We start from the raw sequence: 27997 nt of genomic DNA, 5'->3' as shown, positions 1-27997 counted from the left end.
GCAAAAATCGTACTTTTTTTCTCAAGTCAATTTTCAACCAACTTTTGATGGGTTTCTAAGCTAAATTATTCGTTATTTTTCATTTTTTTTTTTTAGTCAATAATTTCGTAATTTTTTTCAACGACTTTTTCCCCTTGAAAAAAATTCAAACAAAATCTTCGAATTTTCGAACATTAATTTTTCCCCCTTGAAACATGCAACAAACATCACAACCCGATAGCCACCCTAAAAAACTTACATTTTCCCTTCGTACTTGGTAATTTGACATTTCCACAGAGCACACGATGGAAAATGTCATGTTTTGCCACTTAAATAGCACACAGCGAGCACAAAGGTACGTGATGCGTGTGTACATAACGGAACCATTATAGATTTTTCGTTCTTTTCATTTTGCCAAAAACGAAACTTTGATGCGAAATTGCAGAAAAACGCGTTAAAATCGGAGAAAAAGTGTCGAAAATCGCCTTTTCCGTACGTTACCGCAACGCAACAGTATTCTTAGCACCGACATTCGGACTTTTATGCGATAATTCCGGAGAAAAATGTCGATTAAGGTGAGTTACGATGATTTTCCATTGAATTTTTTTTGCATATGGCCCTTATGTGTGCAATGCACTTGGAGCAAAAGTGATGACTAAGGCAAAAATCGCCTCTTTAAGGAGGGTTTCGATCGGATTTTATCGATTTCCGTTACGTGAATGGCGAAAATGAGGCGAAAAGTGTCGGAAATACGTGAAAATCCGCGACCTTGGACTAAAGAAATGCAAAGAGTGTCATTCACTGTGCTCATTTTGTGCACTTTTGAGTGTTTTTCGCATCGCTTCCTGGTTACACGGCAATTAAAATTGATTTCTGCTATTATTACATTTCCTCTTTTGTCTTTTTTTCGTGTGTTTTTTTGCAGGCGCATGAACAACAACAACAACAGTATTCACCCCCTTTATTGTTCGAGCAGCAGTTTCACGCCAACAGCGCCGCCGACGACATGCAGCAAGACGACGCCGAGGCCGAAAAACGCATCACGATGACGCTCCAGAGCGAAATTCAGGAACTGAAACGGGCGCTGAGCGAAAAGGAGAACCAGCTGCTCGAGTGTTTGCAGGAAACGGACCGCCAAGTCGAGCTGGAGGACAGTATTATTGCGTGGCAGGACAAGTACGAGCGCCTGTACGAGAGTCACAAACGGGTACAAAAAGTAAATCAAAACTTAGAAGATAAGCTGCTCAAGTTAGTTGAGCGCGGCGAGAGCAAAAATGCACAATTAACGAGTGATGTTGCCACACTTTCCGTTAGACTGGCACAAGCTAATTATAATATTTCTCTTTTGCAGCGCGAAATTGTGAGTATCGACGACACTCGAGTGATTTTTCCTTCGTTTTGTGTGATAAAATCTCCTTTGAGCCTCATTAAAAAAATATTTTTCATTTTTTTTGCAGGAACGCTACAAAACAGACATGGGTCTCGCTATTCAATTATTGCAATGTAAGCCCGATGGCGTTGTTGCACATAAAATTTCCACAGTAAGTAACGCTTTTTGATCATTTTTTGCAAAATTTAACGAAAAAAATTTTTTAGCATCTTCCAATTGACTTGCAAAACAAACTTCGTAGCACTTATATGCGTCTTGATAGCACCTCGCATTCGGATTCCGAGGGAAGTGTTCACAGCGGAGGCGGAATTTTATCAAATAATGCATACACGGCGATTCCCTTTCGTTCGGATAGTCCCGGAAGTAACGCTTTAACGCCCTTACCACCGTCTGGCGTTCCTAAAAGGAATGGTAAGTATCGATTTTTTATGAAAAAGTTAATTTAGAACAGTTTTTATGAACTTAAGGGTCTTAAGTTGTATCTTAAGTCAAAATTTTTAAGAAAATTCATTTTTTTTTCAACTAAATTTTTTAAAAAAATTACTAAAATTTCTCAGAAAATTATTAAAAATTGTTAGTTTGATGTGAATTTTAGTAAAAATATCGATTTTTCATGAAATTTTTTGACTTAAGATCTTAAGTCGTACCTTAAGTCAAAACTTAAGAAAAATCATATATATTTTGTTATTGAAATTTGTAAAAAAAATATTAAATGATATCTCATAAAATTTTAAGTTAAAGATAAATTTCAGTAACAATCTCTTAAGTTTGCTTAAAAATGATGACTTAAGGGTCTTAAGTCATATCTTAAGTCAAAATTTTTAAGAAAACTCAAATTTTTTTAACTAAATTTTTGAAAGAATTATTGAAATTTCTCAAAAAAAAAAAATAAAATTGTTAGTTTAGGTAATTTTTTTGATTTTTCATGAAATTTTTTGACTTAAGTTCTTAAATCGTACCCTAAGTCAAAACCTTTATGAAAAATCAAATTTTTTTTATTGAAATTTACGAAAAAATATTAAATGATAACTCATAAAATTTTAAGTTAAAGATAAATTTTAATTAGAATCTCTTAAGTTTTCTTAAATATTTTGACTTAAGGATCTTAAGTTTGAATCTTTAGTTGTTTATTCATAAAAAAATCAATTATTTTCTTTCTGAATATTCATGAAAGTTTTAACTTTAAGTTACAACTTAAAAAATTAATCAATTTTAAGAAAATTTTTTAAAAAAAATGAAATGTTTTAACTTTAAGTGAAAAACTATTTAAAAATTAAAAAAATCTAAAAAATCAAATTAATTTTAAAACAAATCAATAAATTTTCATGTTTTAACTTGAAATTTGACTTAAAAAATTTAACGAGTATATTTTAAAAATAGACTGAAAATTGTTAAGAATTAACCAAAACGAGTTCAATAAAATATTGATAAGGAACAAATTTCAATATGTGCAATGACTGATAAAAATTTCTTGACTTAAGGATCTTAAGTTATTTCTTAAGTCAAATATTTTATAAAAAATTATGAATTTTTATAAAAATTTTATTAAAAGAGCTTCAAATAGATCAAAAATTAATAATTTAATGAAAAAATTCCTAAAAAAATAACTGAATTGTACAAATTTTGACTTAAGGAATGACTTAAGACTCTTAAGTTCATAAAAAAACTCACTTAAGTGCCCGATAAAATTTTTAATCCATAAAATTTTGTTTTTTAGATCAACAAATCTCAATTTCCCCCTCGGTGATGGTCAAATTCCTGGAAGACGAGCTAAAAGCCAGCCAAACACGCCATTGCGAAAGTTGCAAATGCCCAAATCGCGACTTTACCGTCGTCGCTGACATCCAAAAATCCTACACCGTTGCCACACAAACCATTCAAACGGATGCGAATCTCTGTCTTCGTTGCAGTAACGACTTAAACTCCCCATCGCACGTCAACAGCAGCCCGTTCGCCATGAAACTCGTCAAATCCAGCGACAGCGTCATCAGCGAAACAAAAAGCAGCGTCTCGGACTCAACACAAAACGAAAAATTATTCTCGCCCGCCAAGAAAGACAGCCAGGATTTGACGATAAATCCAATTTTGGGACATCATCGGTTGTGCGATCGTGCCACACACAATTCGGACTTCTTGCCGTCGTCAATGTCGCTCGTGTCGCCAAAACTCACGCATATCACTTCGTCGTCGTCGTCGAGCGTCAGCAAAAAATCCCCCGGAAATGCCGTGCGGAAGCTGGATGTTGTGCCGAGCGATAGTTACGAATCGCACGAAAACATGTCGAAGTTGCCGGGCGACAAATTTGACGATTTGCTGCATTTGTCGGAGCCAGCAACGAACGAATCGGGTGCCAATGACACGGATAACGAGGATTTGTTGTGCAATGAAAAGACGTATTTGCTCGATAAGACAGCGTCGCCGCCGCCCGTTTATCGCAAAAGCAATAGTAGTAACGTAGCTAGTCGAATGATCTTGCGAACGCCCGAATTGTCGAACGTAACGACGCGAAATGGCGCCAAAAATCAGTCGACGACGAGTCCTGCGGGTCCAAGTTCGTGTTCGACAGCGGGGAAAAATAGCACCGAGTCTTATGCGATTCACGATACGGACAAGGCGAAGTCAGATAGTTTGAGGGGAGCCGGAAATGGAAGCACAAACAGCTTATGGAGTCGCACCAGTAGCAGAGATGGCTTCAAAATGTTCGAAAGTTTCAACCGGAATTTAATTAAAACCATCAAAGCGGAAAATCCAAAGATGAAAGGACCTCGTATCTGTGCTCTGAGGATCCAAACGGGCTCTAACAACATCATGATCGACGACGGCTTGGAAGACAACTTGGAAATTCCATCTCCTATCGTTTACACGAGACGCCCTCGTCTCTTGGATGAAGAGCTGGATGATGAAAAAGACGTTACTTTGGCTTATGACTGCAAAATTTCGATGGTAATGTCAGATGTGCAGAAAAAACCGATAATTTTGAATGAAAAATTCCAAGAGGAACGCGAAATTCCGTTGTATGACACGAAAGCACAAGCAAATAAGGCACAAGAGAACCCAAAATCCGACAATACCGCACAAAGCCAACCGCCGAGCAACAATAATTACGGAAGTTTTGGTCGAAGCACGAGCACAACTGACTCAGAAGTCGACTTAAAGAGACAACAACTGAGTCGCGTCGCTGAATGGGTTCAAAATAACTCCAAAATTAACGATGTTGATAATTTCCCCAACAAAAATGATCAAGAAGGAGACTTAATTAATCTGTTAGATACGCAAAATTTCCCGGCAGCGCCCCCTCCCGCCCTCGACAACAAACATCTGATCTACAATCGCACGACAGTACCGCCCTCTGAAGTCTATCCCATGAACAACAACAACAATATGATCGCCGAAACGGCAAATTCCGACAAAAAAAGCCTCCTTGACACTGTAAATATCCCCACGGAAGCCCCAAAAGAAGCCCCGATAATTGCTCAAAATCCACAAGTCACGGAAAGCTTCAACAAAAACAGCAACAGCATCAATTTATACAAATATTTTAAACTTTATGCGTCGCAACAGAGCGATTATGAGGACGACGAGGACTTGCAATTCGATAATGATAATGGAAATGATGACGATTGCGACGTCGATGACGATTACGATGAAGAAGAAACGCCCAGCGAGAAGAATTTAGACGACGACAACCAAATTGACTTGGCTCAGATGGAATATAACGTCAAGCAATTCCTCTTGAAGCAGAACGAATGGTCGATACATAACAAATTGGCGCCGGGCGGTGCTCGACTCGCAACTTCCACGAACACGGACACGCAAAAAGCGAAGCCTCACCGAACGGAAACCAATCTCTAAGTAAAAGTGCTGAAGAAAAATGAGAGAGAAAAATAGATCGTGAAATGTGACTTATCAAAAAAATAAAGAAAAATCGGTTATTCTTATAAAAATTCAAAAAAGTTAAACAAAAAAAGTTAAGTGTAGTGAAAAAGAAAGTTGATGAAAGAAGAAATATCTAGAAGTATTGAAGTGATCATATAAAAAAAAAATATATCTTAAAAATAATAATAACACATTTATTCTCGTATTTAATGAAAAAACAAAAAAAAATCCATTAATGCTTACAAGAATCGTATATTTGTTACCAAAAACCAGAAATAAATGACGTGAAAGATGAATGATTCGCTAAAATTTAAATAATAAACAAATATTTAGAGCACATATAATCCTTAAATTTAACGTGGTTTGAATTCAGTACCAATAAGTTGAAGCTTTACGTTCAGAAAATAATTAAAATTGCTTTTGCTTTGTTCTTAAATGAGGTTAAGTTTGTTTTTTGAATGATTTTGACAGTTCATTTTTTGACAGAAGTTTAAATTTTCTGACAGATGTCAAATATTTTTAATAAAATTTGAAATTTTTGAACAATATAAATATTAAAGTTAATTGAAATTGTTTGAAAATTTAAGTTTTATTAGAAAAGTGACATCTGTCAAAAATGACAAGTGACAGATATAAAATTTGATTTTCATATAAAGTTAAGATTTTAAGTGTTTTCAAGGTTAATTAAACTAAAAATACTTAAAAAATTAAAAATTAGTTAAAGTTTGACAGATGTCAATATTTTTATTGAGTAAAATTTGACATTTGTCATTTAAATTTTTTTTAAAATATTTTTAAGCTTCGAAAGAATATCAATGAACATTTAAAAGAAAAATATTTTAAAAATTTTTAAAAATTTATTTTTAAATGAATTTTTGACAGCTGTCATAAAAAGAACAAAATTTGACAGATGTCAAAATTTTAACTTTAAAACCAATTTTTAGAGAATTTTAATTTTTTTTAATTCATAAAAAATCAAATTTTCAGTGAAATCTTTAAAAAACTTACTGATCTGTCAAAATCATTCTAAAAACAAAACTTTCCCGCCAAAAAATTTCCGTTCTACGATTTAACCCTTTTTCCCTGAATGCACTTTTATGAAATTGAATGTGATAAAACCAATACGCATAATGAAAATAAAAAGTATATAAAATTATATTTAAACAAGAAGCATTTACCATCTAATTATACATAAATACATCTAACTTACATAAGAAAAAATATTTAAAAATTGTGTAAAGATGAAACCAACATATTTAAAGTTGTTCAAAAAAATATCGTAGGAACAAAAAAAACTTTATGATTTGAGTCTGTATTTATTTAGCTAATTCTATAAATTTATGACATTCTGAGTTTGCCTTTCTCGAGAAATTGGGAAGTAAAAGTGACTTCTGTCAATTATTTAAAAAAATAAAAAACAATTTTTTGACAGCTCGATTTTTGACATTTGATATATTTTAAAAAAAATTAAATTAAAAAAAATATTTAATAAAATAATTAAATAAATATTAATTAAAAAGTAATTTTTAATTTTAATTAATTAATTATTTTAATTTATCAAATTTAACTTTTTAAAAAAATGACATTTCGAAAAATTTGACATTTAAAAAATTTTTTTTAATGAAATTTAAAATTTTTTTTTAGTAAAAACTTCAAAAAAGACCCAAAAATACTCAAAAAGAACTAAAATTTCAAAAATTAGTAAAACAAATCAAAATTCGTAATTAAAAAATTTTGACAGCTGTCACTTTTACTTCCCAATTCTAACCTTAAAAACTATATCTTAAACAACATTTATCATAAAAAACACAAAAACTCACGCTTTGCATTTACCTACTAGTCAAGACAAGCTTCAAGGCAAGAATTTATTTGACATTTGAAGTGACAGATGTCAAAATCCAATTTTTGACATCTGTCACCTGTCAAAAAAATTCAATGACAGCTTGGAAACCCTTATCATTAGAATCCTTAAAGAAAAACTTAAAAAAAAACATGTAAAGGAGTTAAGAAAAAAATTTTAAATGTTAAGAAAAATAAGAAAATTTCCGTTTCTGCACCAAAAAAAAAATATCATCCCAAAAAATTTGACACACTTTTGACTAATTTCGAGAGATTTTCAATGATTTGTGGTTACAAAATTCACTAGTTCATAATTTTAATCCTATTTTGACATTTTTGTGTAAAAAAAAAAAATAATAAATAAATGTTTAAGATTACCAAATGGCATTTTTTTTTTATTTTTTTGCTGTTTTGACTTTGTAAGGAGATTATTTCTTTCTAAGCAGATAAGCGATTGAGAGCAGACGTTATTGCAAAAAGCAGATTCGTTGCTGTTTCGTATGCCGTATCGCTACGTTGACTATTTGCGATGCGGTTCAATGCACCTTTTACTTCTTTTGCTGCTGCGTTGTTGTCTTCTTTGTGCAGCACTTTTTTGTTTACGACGACGACGTTCTTTGTGGAAAATTTCTGTTTTACGTCAGTTGCTGTGGCTTCTGTTGTCCATAAAAATTTAGAAAGATGAGAGTGGTACAGCGAAGAGTGCGTGGAGTTACTTACAATTGTTGAAATTTCATCGAAATTCGTGCTTGTGTCGAAAAAATTTTCAGTTGTGGTTGAAAAATCGACTGTTGAGAGCCCAAAAGTGGTTGATTCGGGATTTTCTGTCGTTGAAATTAGCTTTTCACTGCGGTCGGTTGTCGTTAAAGGATCTTTTGTGGCAATTTCAATCTCAGAAACGTCCGTTAAAGTCGTTGGATCGGAAGTTGTAGAGTCAAATTTTGATGAAAATGTCGTTGAAAGCTCTTCTGTGGTCGGAAATTCGTCATTTATCGTCGAAATTGGAGTTTTTGAGGAAGTTTCGAAGCTCAAAACGGATGTTGAAGGTTTCAAAGTCGTTGTTGATGAGATTTTTGTTGATAAAATTGTCGTAGAAATACTTTCTGAAGTAAAAGTCGTTGCTTCTGTTGAAGTTTCTGACCTCGAAGGTGTCGTCGATGATGATTTTTGGCTCGTAAGTGGCTCAAAAGTTGTTGAAGATGAGATTTTTGTAGTTGGAACACTTGAAGAAGAGCTCATTGGAGCTTCAGTTGTTGAATTTAAAGGCATTTTTGAGGTTGTTGAGGCCAAAATCGACGTCGAAGGTAATTTATTGGCAGTTGACGGCTCAGGAGTCATCGTTGAAGAAATATTTTCTGATAAAATTGTCAAAGTTGATGCTATTGTCGAAGTTTCTGTATCCAAAATCGTCGTCAAAGGAGATTTTTCGGTAGTTAAAGCATCGGAAGTTGTCGAAATCGGGGCTTCTGTACTCAAAATCGTGCTTATAGAGCTTTCAGAACCTAAATTAGAGGAACTTGTTGTCACTTCAGGCCTAAAAATTGTCGTTAATGATGAATTTTCGGTAGTTAAGGGCTCAAAAGTTGTCGAAATCGGGACTTCAGTGCTTAAAATTGTACTTTCAGAGCTTTCTGAAGCAAAATTAGAACCCGTTGTTGTCATTTCAGGCCTAAAAATGGTCGTTAATGATGAATTTTGGCTCGTCAAAGTCTCAGAAGTACTTGGTAAAGTCGTTGTCGAGACTTCATTAACATCTTTCATGCTCGTTGAAGCTTCAGTCGTCGTAAAACTGCTCTTTTGAGTAGTAGTTGTCATCATTTCCTGCACATCTGAACTCGAAATCGTAGTCCAAACTGAATTTTTCTCCGTTGTCGATGAAAAATTCGTTGCTAGAACGTCATTTTGAACCGAATTCGTCGTTTTATTGCTCTCCAAAGTACTTTCCGTTGTAATTTTTGTCGTCCAAAAACTTTCTGTTGGTCCCTCAGAAGTTTTTTCTTGCTCTATTAAAGCAGCTGAAACCATTTCCTCACTATTTTCGTTAATTAAATTCGAATTTTCTGTCGTCGAAGGGTCTTTAACCTCCCATTGCCGTTGTAATTTTGTCCATTTCTGTCGTCCACATTATCACAGGCATCTCATGCACTTCCTTACTTTGCGTTCCATTCGTCGCTGGCGTTTTTCCGTTGTACCAAATGTTGTGCAAAATCATCGGTTTATCATCCCCGAGCCCAACGATCGTTTTAAACTGAAGCCATCCATGTTGGATTTTATTCTGCATCGTCAAAAGTGTCTCAAACGACTTTTGATCGATCGTCGGGACCAAATAGAACAAATATTCGAACGTTTCGAAGGGACGCGATGACTTTACACTCCAATGCTGCACTTTATACCGCACCACGACGTTATCACGGATCTTGAACGGGTCGATGCCACTTTCGATCATCCGGATCGTGTCGTTCATGTCACTTTTGGCGATCGGCGATTTCGTTACGAGCGTGTAATAATCGTCCACGAACCTAATAACTTCTTGTTGCTCGTCTTTGTACGCGTAAATTCTTTGTTTGGTCTCGCGTCGCATTAGTGTCATGTTAAAATTCGTGTCATTACCGATGTTTACTGCTGTAGAATTAAGCGGAACAGGCGCCGGAAGACAATTTTTAATTAAAAACATTAAAACACCACTCGTTAAGTAACAATAAAAATTCATCTTGCTCAGTTATTCATCGCCTCGACGAAAAATTTTTTGCGACTTGAACCTGCGAGAACCGACAAAAGACTGATTTTGCGTTTCTAATGCAAGTTAAAGCTTAGCGAGTCACTCATTGTCCGAAAAATCTTGAATTTAATAATTTTTTTTTTTTATAAAAAAAAAGAATTAATTAAAAATCTTCGTTTAACGTCTCGCCTAATTTATAATTCATGAGGTACTTAAAAAAAATGTAAAAAAAATAAAAGTACGAGAGATAGAATCGTGTTTCGCGTTGAAAAAGTTAATCCGCATGAAAGGAAGTCTTTTGTTCTCTCTCTATCTCTCTCTTGGTGTGGTGCAGGCGAAATTAAAAAAATAAATGACATGAATATGTCAGAAAATAGGCGAACCATTGAAATTCTTGGAGATTCTTTGTTCGCTTAAAGTTCTTGAATTACTCTAGAATGTGAGAAATGCTAATTTTTTTCATTGTTTTGTTGGCAGGTGATATGTGAGATGAGCAATTTATGGCTTTGCAAATAAAGTCTGAACCTTTTCAACTCGGTTTTCATTGTAAAAAGGTGAGAAATTTGATGAGTAATGATGGAACTGGCGAGACATGATCATCAACGGGAATTGTGTCGATGGATGGATTGAAAGTAAAATTGAAATGAGTAAGTGTTTTTTTTTAAATGCAATTCAAGCTAAATATAGAAGAATTTATTTAGTCTTCTTTTAATATTTTTTAAATTCTTAAATAAAAAAAATATTTTTTTTTTAACTTATTTTTTTTTATTCAATTCAAAGTGTTCAATTCAAAAAAAAAAAATTCTAAAAGTAAATTCTTTAATTTTAGGCCAATACAACAATACAAAATGTCACATCTTAATTACTTGACCAGTTTAAAATATTTTTGAAAAAAAATTGTAATTCCGCTCAAATTGAAGGTTTTGTCATTAGAAACAACTTTTGTTTTGGACTTTTTCTTAATTTTGCGTTTTCGATGTACAGGAGCCATTTTGATGTTACAGGAGCCATTTAAAGAAACCCAAAAAAATCCATTTATTAGCTTTGAAAAAAAATCATCTTATTATGAGGGCTCATGTACCCATTTTTAAAAATTTTTTCAACTTTTATAGATCACGGTTCTCCGTCTCAAATTGAAGCTTTTGGCATTAGAAACAACTTTTGTTTTGGACTTTTTCAAAATTTTGCGTTTTCGATGTACAGGAATTCAAAGATGTTCAAAAAAATTATGAAAAAAAAAATAAATTTAGAAACAAAATTCAAAGTAAATTTTTTGTACCCATTTTTCAAAATTTTTTCAACTTTTGTAGATCACGGTTCTCCAGCTCAAAAGCTTTTTTTCAAAAGCGATGTACAATTTTAAGAACAATCTTAAATGTCAACATCTTAATTACTTGACCAGTTTATTTGAAAAAAAAATATTTTTGAAAAAAAATTGTAATTCCGCTCAAATTGAAGGTTTTGGCATTAGAAACAACTTTTGTTTTGGACTTTTTCTAAATTTTGCGTTTTCGATGTACAGGAGCCATTTAAAGATGTTAGCAAAAAAAATTGATGAAAAAAAATCCTCTTATTATGAGGGCTCAAAATTTTTTCAACTTTTGTAGACATTACAACTTATAGCAAAAAAATTGATGAAAAAAAAATTGATGATTTTTAAAAAAAAAAAATTCGATTACAGGAGCCATTTAAAGATGTTAGCAAAAAAAATTGATGAAAAAAAAAATCCTCTTATTATGAGGGCTCACATACAGATTTTTCAACTTTTGTAGATCACGGTTCTCCAGCTCAAATTGAAGGTTTTGGCATTAGAAACAACTTTTGTTTTGGACTTTTTCTAAATTTTGCGTTTTCGATGTACAGGAGCCATTTAAAGATGTTAGCAAAAAAAATTGATGAAAAAAAAATCCTCTTATTATGAGGGCTCACATACCGATTTTTTAAAATTTTTTCAACTTTTGTAGATCACGGTTCTCCAGCTCAAATTGAAGGTTTTGGCATTAGAAACAACTTTTGTTTTGGACTTTTTCTAAATTTTGCGTTTCCGATGTACAGGAGCCATTTAAAGATGTTAGCAAAAAAAATTGATGAAAAAAAAATCCTCTTATTATGAGGGCTCACATACCGATTTTTCAAAATTTTTTCAACTTTTGTAGATCACGGTTCTCCAGCTCAAATTGAAGCTTTTGGCATTAGAAACAACTTTTGTTTTGGACTTTTTCTAAATTTTGCGTTTCCGATGTACAGGAGCCATTTAAAGATGTTAGCAAAAAAAATTGATGAAAAAAAAATCCTCTTATTATGAGGGCTCACATACCGATTTTTTAAAATTTTTTCAACTTTTGTAGATCACGGTTCTCCAGCTCAAATTGAAGGTTTTGGCATTAGAAACAACTTTTGTTTTGGACTTTTTCTAAATTTTGCGTTTTCGATGTACAGGAGCCATTTAAAGATGTTAGCAAAAAAAATTGATGAAAAAAAATCCTCTTATTATGAGGGCTCACATACCGATTTTTTAAAATTTTTTCAACTTTTGTAGATCACGGTTCTCCAGCTCAAATTGAAGGTTTTGGCATTAGAAACAACTTTTGTTTTGGACTTTTTCTAAATTTTGCGTTTTCGATGTACAGGAGCCATTTAAAGATGTTAGCAAAAAAAATTGATGAAAAAAAAATCCTCTTATTATGAGGGCTCACATACCGATTTTTTAAAATTTTTTCAACTTTTGTAGATCACGGTTCTCCAGCTCAAATTGAAGGTTTTGGCATTAGAAACAACTTTTGTTTTGGACTTTTTCTAAATTTTGCGTTTCCGATGTACAGGAGCCATTTAAAGATGTTAGCAAAAAAAATTGATGAAAAAAAAATCCTCTTATTATGAGGGCTCACATACCGATTTTTCAAAATTTTTTCAACTTTTGTAGATCACGGTTCTCCAGCTCAAATTGAAGGTTTTGGCATTAGAAACAACTTTTTTTTTGGACTTTTTCTAAATTTTGCGTTTTCGATGTACAGGAGCCATTTAAAGATGTTAGCAAAAAAAATTGATGAAAAAAAAATCCTCTTATTATGAGGGCTCACATACCGATTTTTCAAAATTTTTTCAACTTTTGTAGATCACGGTTCTCCAGCTCAAATTGAAGGTTTTGGCATTAGAAACAACTTTTGTTTTGGACTTTTTCTAAATTTTGCGTTTCCGATGTACAGGAGCCATTTAAAGATGTTAGCAAAAAAATTGATGAAAAAAAAATCCTCTTATTATGAGGGCTCACATACCGATTTTTAAAATTTTTTCAACTTTTGTAGATCACGGTTCTCCAGCTCAAATTGAAGGTTTTGGCATTAGAAACAACTTTTGTTTTGGACTTTTTCTAAATTTTGCGTTTCCGATGTACAGGAGCCATTTAAAGATGTTAGCAAAAAAAATTGATGAAAAAAAAATCCTCTTATTATGAGGGCTCACATACCGATTTTTTAAAATTTTTTCAACTTTTGTAGATCACGGTTCTCCAGCTCAAATTGAAGGTTTTGGCATTAGAAACAACTTTTGTTTTGGACTTTTTCTAAATTTTGCGTTTCCGATGTACAGGAGCCATTTAAAGATGTTAGCAAAAAAAAATTGATGAAAAAAAAATCCTCTTATTATGAGGGCTCACATACCGATTTTTTAAAATTTTTTCAACTTTTGTAGATCACGGTTCTCCAGCTCAAATTGAAGGTTTTGGCATTAGAAACAACTTTTGTTTTGGACTTTTTCTAAATTTTGCGTTTCCGATGTACAGGAGCCATTTAAAGATGTTAGCAAAAAAAATTGATGAAAAAAAAATCCTCTTATTATGAGGGCTCACATACCGATTTTTTAAAATTTTTTCAACTTTTGTAGATCACGGTTCTCCAGCTCAAATTGAAGGTTTTGGCATTAGAAACAACTTTTGTTTTGGACTTTTTCTAAATTTTGCGTTTCCGATGTACAGGAGCCATTTAAAGATGTTAGCAAAAAAAATTGATGAAAAAAAAATCCTCTTATTATGAGGGCTCACATACCGATTTTTAAAAATTTTTTCAACTTTTGTAGATCACGGTTCTCCAGCTCAAATTGAAGGTTTTGGCATTAGAAACAACTTTTGTTTTGGACTTTTTCTAAATTTTGCGTTTCCGATGTACAGGAGCCATTTAAAGATGTTAGCAAAAAAAATTGATGAAAAAAAATTTAAGTCAAAATCCTCTTATTATGAGGGCTCACATACCGATTTTTAAAATTTTTTCAACTTTTGTAGATCACGGTTCTCCAGCTCAAATTGAAGGTTTTGGCATTAGAAACAACTTTTGTTTTGGACTTTTTCTAAATTTTGCGTTTCCGATGTACAGGAGCCATTTAAAGATGTTAGCAAAAAAAATTGATGAAAAAAAAATCCTCTTATTATGAGGGCTCACATACCGATTTTTCAAAATTTTTTCAACTTTTGTAGATCACGGTTCTCCGTCTCAAAATGAAGGTTTTGATGTTAGAAACAACTTTTGTTTTGGCCTTTTTTAAAATTTTGCGTTTCCGATGTACAGGAGCCATTTAAAGATGTTAGCAAAAAAAATGATGAAAAAAAATTTAAGTCAAAATCCTCTTATTATGAGGGCTCACATACCGATTTTTCAAAATTTTTTCAACTTTTGTAGATCACGGTTCTCCAGCTCAAATTGAAGGTTTTGGCATTAGAAACAACTTTTGTTTTGGACTTTTTCTTAATTTTGCGTTTCCGATGTACAGGAGCCATTTAAAGATGTTAGCAAAAAAAATTGATGAAAAAAAAAAAAAATCCTCTTATTATGAGGGCTCACATACCGATTTTTTAAAATTTTTTCAACTTTTGTAGATCACGGTTCTCCAGCTCAAATTGAAGCTTTTGGCATTAGAAACAACTTTTGTTTTGGACTTTTTCTAAATTTTGCGTTTCCGATGTACAGGAGCCATTTAAAGATGTTAGCAAAAAAAATTGATGAAAAAAAAAAAAATTTTTCAAAATTTTTTCAACTTTTGTAGATCACGGTTCTCCATCAACTCTTATTATGATGTACAGGAGCCATTTAAAGATGGCTCACATACCGATTTTTTAAAATTTTTTCAACTTTTGTAGATCACGGTTCTCCAGCTCAAATTGAAGCTTTTGACATTAGAAACAACTTTTGTTTTGGGCTTTTTCTAAATTTTGCGTTTCCGATGTACAGGAGCCATTTAAAGATGTTAGCAAAAAAAATTGATGAAAAAAAAATCCTCTTATTATGAGGGCTCACATACCGATTTTTTAAAATTTTTTCAACTTTTGTAGATCACGGTTCTCCAGCTCAAATTGAAGCTTTTGGCATTAGAAACAACTTTTGTTTTGGACTTTTTCTTAATTTTGCGTTTCCGATGTACAGGAGCCATTTAAAGATGTTAGCAAAAAAAATTGATGAAAAAAAAATCCTCTTATTATGAGGGCTCACATACCGATTTTTCAAAATTTTTTCAACTTTTGTAGATCACGGTTCTCCAGCTCAAATTGAAGGTTTTGGCATTAGAAACAACTTTTGTTTTGGACTTTTTCTAAATTTTGCGTTTCCGATGTACAGGAGCCATTTAAAGATGTTAGCAAAAAAAATTGATGAAAAAAAAATCCTCTTATTATGAGGGCTCACATACCGATTTTTTAAAATTTTTTCAACTTTTGTAGATCACGGTTCTCCAGCTCAAATTGAAGGTTTTGGCATTAGAAACAACTTTTGTTTTGGACTTTTTCTAAATTTTGCGTTTCCGATGTACAGGAGCCATTTAAAGATGTTAGCAAAAAAAATTGATGAAAAAAAAATCCTCTTATTATGAGGGCTCACATACCGATTTTTAAAATTTTTTCAACTTTTGTAGATCACGGTTCTCCAGCTCAAATTGAAGGTTTTGGCATTAGAAACAACTTTTGTTTTGGACTTTTTCTAAATTTTGCGTTTCCGATGTACAGGAGCCATTTAAAGATGTTAGCAAAAAAAATTTATGAAAAAAAAATCCTCTTATTATGAGGGCTCACATACCGATTTTTTAAAATTGAGCTACACCACGGTTCTCCAGCTCAAATTGAAGGTTTGGCATAGAAACAACTTTTGTTTTGGACTTTTTCTTAATTTTGCGTTTTCGATGTACAGGAGCCATTTAAAGATGTTAGCAAAAAAAATTGATGAAAAAAAAAATCCTCTTATTATGAGGGCTCACGTACCGATTTTTGAAAATTGAGCTAGATCACCGTTCACCGTCTCAAATATTTAACGCTGAAAAAAAATTAAAAAATATCTATGAAATATTTTAAAATTTCTTAATTTTCAAACGAGCTTTATAATTTAAAAAAAAAGTTAAAAATCATGAATTACCTTTGAAATTTGCCTTGACCTAAACTAAATTCTCGAATGATCTAAATTACTTCTCGATACAAAACCATTGAAAATAGGTAATCGATACGTCCTTCTCCGCATCTAATGACCTCAAAAACAATTTCCAAAGAAATCGCATAATTTCTGCCCTTTTCAACCGCAACTTATCATTGAATTGCAATTGCAATCCGCTTTTAAATCACGTTCCACGTAACCTGCTATAAATAACGCATCCTTATACAACAGAAAACAAATTATAAATTCTTTATCTCATCATTTTTTTTTTGCTTCTTCGTTTTGTCTTGTCTTTTATAGAATAATTCGCTATTTTTTTTTCTATTTTTACATAAGCAACGAGACGTACTTGCATCAGAAACCAGTTCGCCCGATGATGATGAGAATTTCTAGTTGAACAATGTGGAATAAATGTATAATAGAAAAAGGAGAAAAATTCTTTTTTATTATATAATTGGATGCAATTATGTTTTAAAAATAAATATCAGGCTTCTTGTTCGTTTTCGTTCTCTTTTTTTTTGCTGCTTCTTCTTCTGTGTTCGAAATTCATGCATTGCTCTGTCAAGGTGTATGATATAATATGATATCGTGATTACAATTTTTACATCGCGTCGTTCGTTGCGAATCTTAAATGTGTCCAGCGAACAAGAAGAAGGTATGTAACATTGATTTATTTATTTATCTTTCATTACAAAACGAGGTGAATGAACTTTTTTTTCTTCTTCTTTCCTCTTGGCTCTCTCATCGTTCGCAGTTCATGTTTTTTTTTGCAGCAGCAGCAACTAATGGAGAGTCTGCGCTAATTCGCGATTTCAAACCAGATATTTATTTTATCATTTCGTATCTTTGTTTATTTATTTCATTTGTATCAATATATATTTATAAAAAAAGGCGAAAACTTCAAATTTAAATAAATAAGTTAGCTAATTAATCATTATTTTGGACTTTCTATTTCAATTCTGAAAAAAATATCGTTTTTTGTTTAACTTTCTTCGATGACGATGTGCGCGACATAATTTCGTGTTTGCAAAGAAAAAATATCAGTTTCGTGACTATCTACGAGAGAAAGAAGAAATCTTAAATGCTAAGTCCTTACAAACTAGAAAAAAGTAGTGTATACTGATTTGATTGAGTTCGTTCACATGGCAGGCAATTTTTTTTTCTTCTTACGCGGAAGGTTTTTCTGTTGGAGCAGCAGCAGCTGGATCGCCGCTTTGGGTGCCCAACAAATTCGAGACGAAGGTAGCGAGAGGACCTTGAGGCGCATCCGCTGGTCGGTTCAACGTTGAGTTAACGGCATTTGTGAGAGTTGCAATAATGCCGGGACGAGCAGTTGTCGCTTCCTCAGCGGGTTTTTCTGCGGGCTTTTCTCCTTCCAATGGTTTTTCAGCAGCTGGAGCGGCAGCTTGTTGCGTTTGAGCTCCGCCGCCAATGAAGCTTTGGATACCATTTTGAAGCTGAGCGATGATGTTAGGGCGAGCCGTGGTAATGTCAGCAGTTGGAGCATCGTTGTTGATTTGCGGAACTAAGCCGACCGTTTGGAGGGCATTTTGGATGAAAGAAGCAACGATGCCGGGAGCTTGAGTGCTGCTTTGTTTCTCGTCAACTTCAGCATCAGCTGGTTCAGCTACGGGAGCTGCGGATTTGAGCATTGGCATTTCTTCGAGTTTTTCTTCTTTTTTTGGTTCTTCGAGTTTTTCTTTCTTTTCTTCCTCTTTCTTCAAAGGCTCTTCGAGCTTTTCTTCAGCTTTGGGCATTTCTTTCTTTTCCTCTTCTTTCAGCAAAGGCATTTCAGGTTCAATTGACTTGATTTGTGGTTCGGGGACTTTGGCAGGCTCTTCAACGGGTTTAACTTCTTCTTTTACTTCGACAACTGGTTCGGGTTGAACAGCTTTTTCTAATGGCTTTTCTTCCAATTTCTCTTCTTGTTTCATTTCTTCTTTAATTTCTTCCTTTAATTTTTCTTCTTCTTTCATTTCTTCCTTTTTCAATTCCTCTCCAATCAAAGTCTTGGCTTCCATTTTTTCCATTTCTTCAGGTTTCATTTCTTCTTTCATCATTTCCATCTCAGGTTTCTTTTCTTCTTCCATTTTCTCTTCTTCTTTCTTTTCTTCGTCCAATTTCTTTTCAGCAGGAACAACGGGCAATTCTGGAATCACAACCTCTGGCTCAGTAGCTGCTGCTGCTGCTTTTTGTTCAACTTCAACCACGGGTTCGACAACTTTTGGTTTTGTATCAACCAATTCCAATACCTCGACATTTTCGTCGATGCGTTTAATCATTTCAGGTTCCTTTGCCATTTCTTCCTTCTTTTCCATCATCTCTTCTTTGATCATTTCCTCCATCATTGCCATGATTGGAGCTTCTGGCATGGCATCTTCGGATTTGGCTTCTTTAATTGGGGCATCGGCAACAACAACTTTGTCTTGTTCCTTGACTTCGGGATCGACTTTTTTCAAGGTTTCAATGACATTATCGACGACACTTTTAACTCCCTCGACTTTGTCTTCGTTCGAGACAAGTTTGATGGCTTCGACCATTTCTTCTTCTTCGGGTTTTTTGGGTTCTTCGACAATGAGTTTCTCTTCGGGCTTTGCTACTTCTTCGATGACTTGCACAACGGGAATTGCCACAGGTTCAACGACGGGTTCCTCGACAATACGAGGCACGGGCGCATCTTTGACAATTACTTCGGGAACAACAGGGGCCGCAGCTTCAGCTTCGACAACGGGCAGAACGACTTTTTCCTCGACAACTTCCTGCACTTTTAAATCTGAGGGCACTTCTTCCACTGGCTTATCTCTGTTCAATGGTATCGTAGCCGACAAGGCACAGTGAATTAACAAACAGCACACAAGTAATTTCTGCATTTTTCTGTCTCTTATTGTTTCTTTAATTTATTTCAATTCACGGATATAAAAATTTTTTACTGTTCCTTTCTATTTTATGAATTTTGTTTTCAAGTAATTTTGTTTCAAGTCTCTCTATTTTTCAATGCCAAGGACGACGAAGTGTGTTTGGCGAAGCGTCAGCGATAACTAAGTCAGAGTGACCAAGAGATGCGCAATTTATATAGATGTATGAGCCATAATATGACCGTTATTTATTTATCTTCGTAGAAAATGGTTTATCAAGTCGCTGCGTATTATTCCTTCTTGTAGCATTTTTTCATCGTTGTCGTCGCTGTACGAAAGCGCCTTCACTTTGTTCGGAGAATGGAGCGACTTTACGTGTTCAACTAGCAACAACATCCATCTACGAGACAAAAAAAGACAAAAAGAAATAAACCAAAAAGGTATAAAGAGAATAGATTATGTGTGTACTTACCTACACTAAAGTGTGACCGAACCCATATAGAGTGTGTGTGCGAGTGCGACGAACATGCTAGAAGAGACTATTCCTTTAGCAGCGAGAAAAGTGCAAAGTACTTAAGAACATTTTTTTTCCTTTCATGTTGTTGTTGTTGTGTTCTTGATTGCATAAATAATAAAAAAAATAGAGAAAAAAAACATTAAATAATAACAAGCAAAAATATAAAAATAACTAACATTCTCTTTAAATTCAATTCCATCTCACGGCATGACTACTTCTGAGGATGGAAGTTGTTCTAGACTGCTTTAATGCTATTTTTTATGGTTTTTCTCTTTAGAACTTGGATTTCGATGGCAAAAGTTGTAAAAAAAACCAGCGTGTAGTAAGCAGCTACTTTGTACATTTTTAGATGTTGCGCGAGACAATGTTTGTGTTTTCGAAATTAGCAAAAAATGATTAATTAATTTCGTTTTATCATTTCGCACAATCATCGAAAACATGTTTTTTTCTAGTAGGGCATTGCAATTTATGAATTTGTTTCACTTTTTCTCACAATTTTTTTTTGCTGTATTTCGAAGAAAAAATTTTAAATACCTACATTAATTTTTGTTTAAACTGTTTATTAACCTGCTTGGTTTGGATTAAAAGGTAGGTATAAATTTTATAAAATTTCGTTGATTTTAAATAATTTTATTACAGCGAAATAAAAAAAATGCTATAAGAAGGAATAAAACGACACGATAAACGAATTGCTTCTGCGAAAATAAATAAATAAATAATGGGCAAATTTTAGCTCTTACCTTTATATAAATTGCGCATCTCTTGGTCACTCTCACTTAGTAATCGCTGATCTTTGGTCAAAAACACTACAAAAAAAAAATTTCATATCCGTGAATTGAAATAAACTAAAGAAACAATAAGAGACAGAAAAATGCAGAAATTACTTGTGTTCTGTTTGTTAATTCACTGTGCCTTGTCGGCTACGATACCATTGAACAGAGATAAAGCAGTGGAAGAAGTGCCCTCAGATTTAAAAGTTCAGGAAGTTGTCGAAGAACCTGTTGAACCTGTGAAAGTTCCCGTTGCTCAACTCATCGAAGAAGCAAACATTGAAGAAAATCTCATCCTCGAAGAACCAAAAAGCCCCGAAGAACCAGAAAGCCCCGAAAAAATAACCGAAAAAGATCTTTTTTCTTCTATAAGAACTTCATTAAATGCACTCTTTAATTATAACTATGAAGACTTTGAAGTACATTATAAAGAAGATGAAGATCCTTTGCCATCACATTTTTTTGAGGAATCCGAGAAATCTTAATTTTTTAAAAATTAATTTAAAATCTTATAAAATTTCACAGAAAAAAATTGTTTGAAAATCAAAAAAAATGCTGTAAATATTAATAATTAGATAAAAAAATTTGTAAGGCCGCTCCAAATTTATTTCGAACTTTTTGTCCCAAAAACATTTTTTCAAAATGGGGGGGCATCAAAAAAAAAATTTTTTTGAAATACTTTTTCATAAAAAATGACAAATAATCAATGAATTTTTGACCGATGATTAATATTTTCGTTGTTTTTAATGTATCTTCATTGATAATTTCTTATTTAAATTTGATTTTAGAGCAATTCAACTAAAAAATTGAAAAATAATTTTTTACAACAAAAATTTGAAAAAAATTTTGAAAACATCAGTTCACTGATTTTTGAAAAAATATTTTTAAAGAAGGAAATTCTTTATAATATATCATTTTCAATTCAAAAAGCTAAAAAAAATAACTTTTTTTTTGAAAATTTCTTGTAAAATCATGTAAATATGCCAAAAAACGGTCATTTTTGATGAAATTTTTAACTTTTTTTTTTTATTTTGCCCCATTGGATTTTCGACTTTTGAAATGGGGCATGGGACAAAAAGTTCAAAAAAAATTTGGAGCGGCCTAAACTTCAATTCAAAAAATGACAGTTTAAAATAAGAATAATATTTTATTAAAAGGAGAAAAAAAAATTAAAAGTTTTAAAGTTAAAATATAAGTAAAAAAAGTGACAAGTTATTAAAACTTGTTTTAAAATTTAATTTTTTTTTGTTGAAATTTCAATTTTTTTACAAGATTTATGATTCTTATATGATAAAAAATTGCCTTAATTTTCTTTAAAAATTAAAGTTTTAGCTAATGATATCATAAAATTTTACTTAGATGTTTTTTAGGTTTTTTTTGATAAAAAATCAAAATAATTGTAACATGAAACACTTTCCCAAATCGTTCCTGCCTAAAAAAAATATGAGTATGTTACGCATGCGTATTTCTCTCCAAGTAGTATCTCAATGACTTGGGATTATCGAATTTCTTCAGAATTTGTCAAAAACTCGTCCCGCTCCCATTTTACTCGGAAAGACCACAAAACTTAATTGTGTCATAAAATGTTGTTCTTGGCGACATCGCATGATGACGGACCGCAAGAATGCACAAATATAGATGGTAGTTTACCGTTGTAAATCAATAAGATTGGCGTCAGCATTATCATAATAATTAAAGAAGAAGACGTCGTTTGAGTGCGACGACTGGAGAAAAAAAAGAAGAAAAAAGCTGCGATGTAATAATTTCAACACACAGAGAGAGAGAAAAAGAGAAGAAGATCGATAATAACCGATGTTGCGTTGATAAAACTTGTTGTTGTCTGTTCGCCATAAAGAATAAAAGCACAGTGCAGCGATTAGTGTTTCTATTTTTAGATCAACTAATTCAAGTTTTATAGCTGCGATCGATGTAACATTTTGTTCTTTTTCTACTCTGATTATGGATTGGTTGCCATTTTGTTCTTCCTCGTAAATGGACAATGTCCCTCGATGCATTCTTTCTTTTTTTTTTCTCTCGACGACGACAACGCGGCGATTTGCACGGAACACACAAGAAAGAATTACTTAATGAGCAGTTACGTCGTCGTTCGACACAAAAAAGGTCATCGCCACTCGTAAATTTCTCTCGAAAAAAATGTAAACACAAGAATTCTGGCTATAAAAGCGACACTGGTCCTAATGTTGGCCAGTTGCGATTTTTATGTTAAACCGAAAAGTTGTCGTTTGTCGTCGGCACCAACACACACGTGCGAGAGAACGAGCTGAAAGAGGAAAAAACCATTAAAAAAACGAAAAAGAAACAAAAAAAAGAAAGATGAAACGTAAATTATTACTGCTATTTGTGATTATTTGTTCTGATGCCGCACTCTCCGCTTCCATTGGTGCGCAGCATGATGACGTCGCGCATGACACACTTTCCTCCAAGGCGCCCCAAGTAGTTGCCCTGTTGCCAGTTCGCGCCCAAAACGGTCGAAATACCGCAATTCCCGTCATTTTGTTGCGTCAAAACGACGCAAATCCCATTTCGATTGCCATTCAAACGTTCCAAGATGCCATCACGAGTAATTTCAACCAAATTCAGTCCTTTTTCACGACGCCAGCGCCCGTTGTGAATCCCCAAGCAAGTGCCGATGAGCCTGTGAGCGAACCTGTGAACAATCCCATTGCTGCTGCTTATACGAATTTCGTCAATACCATCCAAGGAGCCATTTCGACGTTCAATGCCAATGTCACTTCCGCCACAAACTCGCTAAGTAACACGCTCGTGACGAATTTTAATGCCGTGCAAAACAGCCAGAATAATATCTTGTCGAATCTCTTCAGTAATCCTTTTGTTGCTGCAACAACTACAACAACAACAACTACAGTTGCTCCAGCTGTTGAATCGCCCGCCGTCGTCGTGTCAGAAACCGAAGGAGGAAGTAGCGAGAAAACGATGGAGACGAAGGTAGAAGAGAAGGTTGGCGAGGAAAAAACGACAGTGAAGATGACAGAAGCGACGACAGTGAAATCTGTGGAAGTTACGTCGGAAATGGCTCCGGAAAAGACTTCCGTTGAGCAGGATTTTAATCCGAGATTACCGAATGATGTTTGAGTTTTTGAATAATTTTTAAATTTTTTTGTTAAATTTTAAGTTTTTGACATATTTATGTAATATTTAAAAGAATTTTGAAAAGTTTTTGAATAAATTTTTAATTTTATTTATAAAAAAAATTGCGAAAAATGTTTAAAAAAATTAAAAAAAAATTTAATAAAATTTTATTGAAACTCATTGCATATTTTAAGGGTAAATTTTTTATATTTTACCGCATTTTGAGAAAAAAAGTATCCAAAAATTAATTTACATGAACATAAATTTAAAAAAAATTAAGAAGGCTCATTTTTAATGTAGAATTTTTAATTTTTTACAGTCTCATGTTCAGGAAAAGTGAGAAAAAAATTTTAAAATCAATTGCATAATTTTAGGATTTTTTATTATTTTTTTCATATATATTTAGTTATCATATCATCAACTCAAAAGTTTAAAAAAATTCGAACAAATTGCTATAAAAAATTAAGAATTTTGAAATTAAAGATAATGAAAAATTTAAAAAAAGTAATTAAAATAAATTAAAGAAATTAAAAATTTACAATATGTTACCTTTATGCATAAAATAAAATTATTTTAAGATTTATTTTTTTTAAATCTTTTAAAAATTTTTACATAAAATAATGGAATCAATAATTTCTAAATATAAAAAAAAAAATTTAAAATTTTATTTCTAAATATTTCTAAAAATAAATTTAGGTATTTATTTTTTTTTTCTTTGAAAAGGAAAATTTTTTTAAGTTTAAATTTTTAGCAGTTTTGAGTTATAAAATGATTAAAAATGATAAATTAGAGCCCTCTGACAAATTTTTATCCATTTGGAGCAAGATTTGACAAAAATTGCTTTGACACAGTTTTTTTGCTCTTGATTTAGTTTTCAAATCAAAACTATGTCAAAGAAAAAAATTTTTTTTAGTTTCAATTTTTTGCAGTTTTGAGTTAAAAAATGATTAAAAATGATAAATTAGAGCCTTCTGACAAATTTTTATCCATTTGAAGCAAGATTTGACAAAAATTGCTTTGACACAGTTTTTGACACAGTTTTTTTGCTCTTGATTTAGTTTTCAAATCAAAACTATGTCAAAGAAAAAATTTTTTTTCAGTTTCAATTTTTTGGCAGTTTTGAGTTATAAAATGATTAAAAATGATAAATTAGAGCCCTCTGACAAGTTTTTATCCATTTGAAGCAAGATTTGACAAAAATTGCTTTGACACAGTTTTTGACACAGTTTTTTCCTCTTGATTTAGTTTTCAAAACAAAACTGTGTCAAAGAAAAAATTTTTTTTCAGTTTCAATTTTTTGGCAGTTTTGAGTTATAAAATGATTAAAAATGATAAATTAGAGCCCTCTAACAAGTTTTTATCCATTTGAAGCAAGATTTGACAAAAATTGCTTTGACACAGTTTTTGACACGTTTTTTTGCTCTTGATTTAGTTTTTAAAACAAAACATTTCAAAGAAAAAGTTTTTTTTTTTTTGACAAAAATTTTTTGCATTTTTTGCCCTCTAACAATTATTTGAACAAGATTAAAAATGATTTTAGCCCTCTGAAAGTTTTTATCCATTTGAAGCAAGATTTGACAAAAATTGCTTTGACACAGTTTTTGACACAGTTTTTTTGCTCTTGATTTAGTTTTTAAAACAAAACTGTGTCAAAGAAAAAATTTTTTTTCAGTTTCAATTTTTTGGCAGTTCTGAGTTAAAAAATGATTAAAAATGATAAATTAGAGCCCTCTAACAAGTTTTTATCCATTTGAAGCAAGATTTGACAAAAATTGCTTTGACACAGTTTTTGACACAGTTTTTTTGCTCTTGATTTAGTTTTTAAAACAAAACTATGTCAAAGAAAAAATTTTTTTTCAGTTTCAATTTTTTGGCAGTTCTGAGTTAAAAAATGATTAAAAATGATAAATTAGAGCCCTCTAACAAGTTTTTATCCAGTTTTTGACACAATTTATTTGTTTCAATTTTTTGGCAGTTCTGAGTTAAAAAAATGATAAATTAGAGCCCTCTAACAAGTTTTTATCCATTTGAAGCAAGATTTGACAAAAATTGCTTTGACACAGTTTTTGACACAGTTTTTTTGCTCTTGATTTAGTTTTTAAAACAAAACTATGTCAAAGAAAAAATTTTTTTTCAGTTTCAATTTTTTGGCAGTTCTGAGTTAAAAAATGATTAAAAATGATAAATTAGAGCCCTCTAACAAGTTTTTATCCATTTGAAGCAAGATTTGACAATTGCTTTGACACAGTCTTTGACACAGTTTTTTGCTCTTGATTTAGTTTTTAAAACAAAACTGTGTCAAAGAAAAAAATTTTTTTTCAGTTTCAATTTTTTGGCAGTTCTGAGTTAAAAAATGATTAAAAATGATAAATTAGAGCCCTCTAACAAGTTTTTATCCATTTGAAGCAAGATTTGACAAAAATTGCTTTGACACAGTTTTTTTGCTCTTGATTTAGTTTTCAAATCAAAACTATGTCAAAGAAAAAATTTTTTTTCAGTTTCAATTTTTTGGCAGTTCTGAGTTAAAAAATGATTAAAAATGATAAATTAGAGCCCTCTAACAAGTTTTTATCCATTTGAAGCAAGATTTGACAAAAATTGCTTTGACACAGTTTTTGACACAGTTTTTTTTGCTATTGATTTAGTTTTTAAAAAAAAAATATGTCAAAGAAAAAATTTTTTTTTGAGTTAAAAAAAATGATAAATTAGAAAAGTTTTTATTTTCAAGATTTGACAAAAATTGCTTTTTTTTGACACAGGCAGTTTTAAAACAAAAGTGTAAAAAATCAGTTTCAATTTTTTGGCAGTTCTGAGTTAAATGATAAATTAGAGCCCTCTAACAAGTTTTTATCCATTTGAAGCAAGATTTGACAAAAATTGCTTTGACACAGTTTTTGACACAGTTTTTTTGCTCTTGATTTAGTTTTCAAATCAAAACTATGTCAAAGAAAAAATTTTTTTTCAGTTTCAATTTTTTGGCAGTTCTGAGTTAAAAAATGATTAAAAATGATAAATTAGAGCCCTCTAACAAGTTTTTATCCATTTGGAGCAAGATTTGACAAAAATTGCTTTGAAACAGTTTTTGACACAGTTTTTTTGCTCTTGATTTAGTTTTTGTCAAAGAAAAAATTTTTTTTCAGTTTCAATTTTTTGGCAGTTTTGAGTTAAAAAATGATTAAAAATGATAAATTAGAGCCCTCTAACAAGTTTTTATCCATTTGAAGCAAGATTTGACAAAATTGCTTTGACACAGTTTTTGACACAGTTTTTTTGCTCTTGATTTAGTTTTCAAATCAAAACTATGTCAAAAAAAATTTTTTTTCAGTTTCAATTTTTTGGCAGTTTTGAGTTATAAAATGATTAAAAATGATAAATTAGAGCCCTCTAACAAATTTTTATCCATTTGAAGCAAGATTTGACAAAAATTGCTTTGACACAGTTTTTGACATAGTTTTTTTGGTCTTGATTTAGTTTTCAAAACTATGTCAAAGAAAAAAAATTTTTCAGTTTCAATTTTTTGGCAGTTTTGAGTTAAAAAATGATTAAAAATGATAAATTAGAGCCCTCTGACAAATTTTTATCCATTTGGAGCAAGATTTGACCAAAATTGCTTTGACACAGTTTTTGACACAGTTTTTTTGCTCTTGATTTAGTTTTTAAAACAAAACTATGTCAAAGAAAAAATTTTTTTTCAGTTTCAATTTTTTGGCAGTTCTGAGTTATAAAATGATTAAAAATGATAAATTAGAGCCCTCTAACAAATTTTTATCCATTTGAAGCAAGATTTGACAAAAATTGCTTTGACACAGTTTTTGACACAGTTTTTTTGCTCTTGATTTAGTTTTCAAATCAAAACTATGTCAAAGAAAAAATTTTTTTTCAGTTTCAATTTTTTGGCAGTTCTGAGTTAAAAAATGATTAAAAATGATAAATTAGAGCCCTCTAACAAGTTTTTATCCATTTGAAGCAAGATTTGACAAAAATTGCAGTTTTTGACACAGTTTTTGACACAGTTTTTTGCTCTTGATTTAGTTTTCAAATCAAAACTATGTCAAAGAAAAAATTTTTTTTCAGTTTCAATTTTTTGGCAGTTCTGAGTTAAAAAATGATTAAAAATGATAAATTAGAGCCCTCTAACAAGTTTTTATCCATTTGACAAAAAGCAAGATTTGACAAAAATTGCTTTGACACAGTTTTTGACACAGTTTTTTTGCTCTTGATTTAGTTTTTAAAACAAAACAAATCAAAACTATGTCAAAGAAAAAATTTTTTTTCAGTTTCAATTTTTTGGCAGTTTGAGTTAAAAAATGATTAAAAATGATAAATTAGAGCCCTCTAACAAGTTTTTATCCATTTGAAGCAAGATTTGACAAAAATTGCTTTGACACAGTTTTTGACACAGTTTTTTTGCTCTTGATTTAGTTTTCAAATCAAAACTATGTCAAAGAAAAAATTTTTTTTCAGTTTCAATTTTTTGGCAGTTTTGAGTTAGTTTTCAAATCAAAACTGTCAAAGAAAAAGTTCGATTTTGTCCGGA

The 27997-nt window shown here is 31.8% G+C and overlaps 2 protein-coding genes across 2 annotated transcripts; one reads left to right on the top strand and one right to left on the bottom strand.

Annotated features, from left to right (window-relative positions):
- Window positions 1-384: 384 nt before the first annotated feature.
- Window positions 385-5232, top strand: LOC134829007 (uncharacterized). The gene is made up of 5 exons (XM_063842000.1): window positions 385-554; window positions 905-1339; window positions 1437-1520; window positions 1576-1780; window positions 3087-5232. Exons 1-5 carry the CDS (start codon window positions 543-545, stop codon window positions 5219-5221), a joined length of 2871 nt encoding a protein of 956 aa, XP_063698070.1. The 5' UTR covers window positions 385-542; the 3' UTR covers window positions 5222-5232.
- Window positions 5233-7522: 2290 nt separating this feature from the next.
- LOC134829006 (uncharacterized) lies at window positions 7523-9109 on the bottom strand. Its single transcript, XM_063841999.1, has one exon. The coding sequence runs from the start codon at window positions 9107-9109 to the stop codon at window positions 7523-7525; it is 1587 nt and encodes a 528-aa protein (XP_063698069.1).
- Between the last annotated feature and the right edge of the window lie 18888 nt (window positions 9110-27997).

Source organism: Culicoides brevitarsis, chromosome 2, assembly GCF_036172545.1.
Source record: "Culicoides brevitarsis isolate CSIRO-B50_1 chromosome 2, AGI_CSIRO_Cbre_v1, whole genome shotgun sequence".
In the NCBI taxonomy this organism is placed as follows: Eukaryota; Metazoa; Arthropoda; class Insecta; order Diptera; family Ceratopogonidae; genus Culicoides; species Culicoides brevitarsis.
This window is presented reverse-complemented; position numbering and strand designations above follow the sequence as displayed.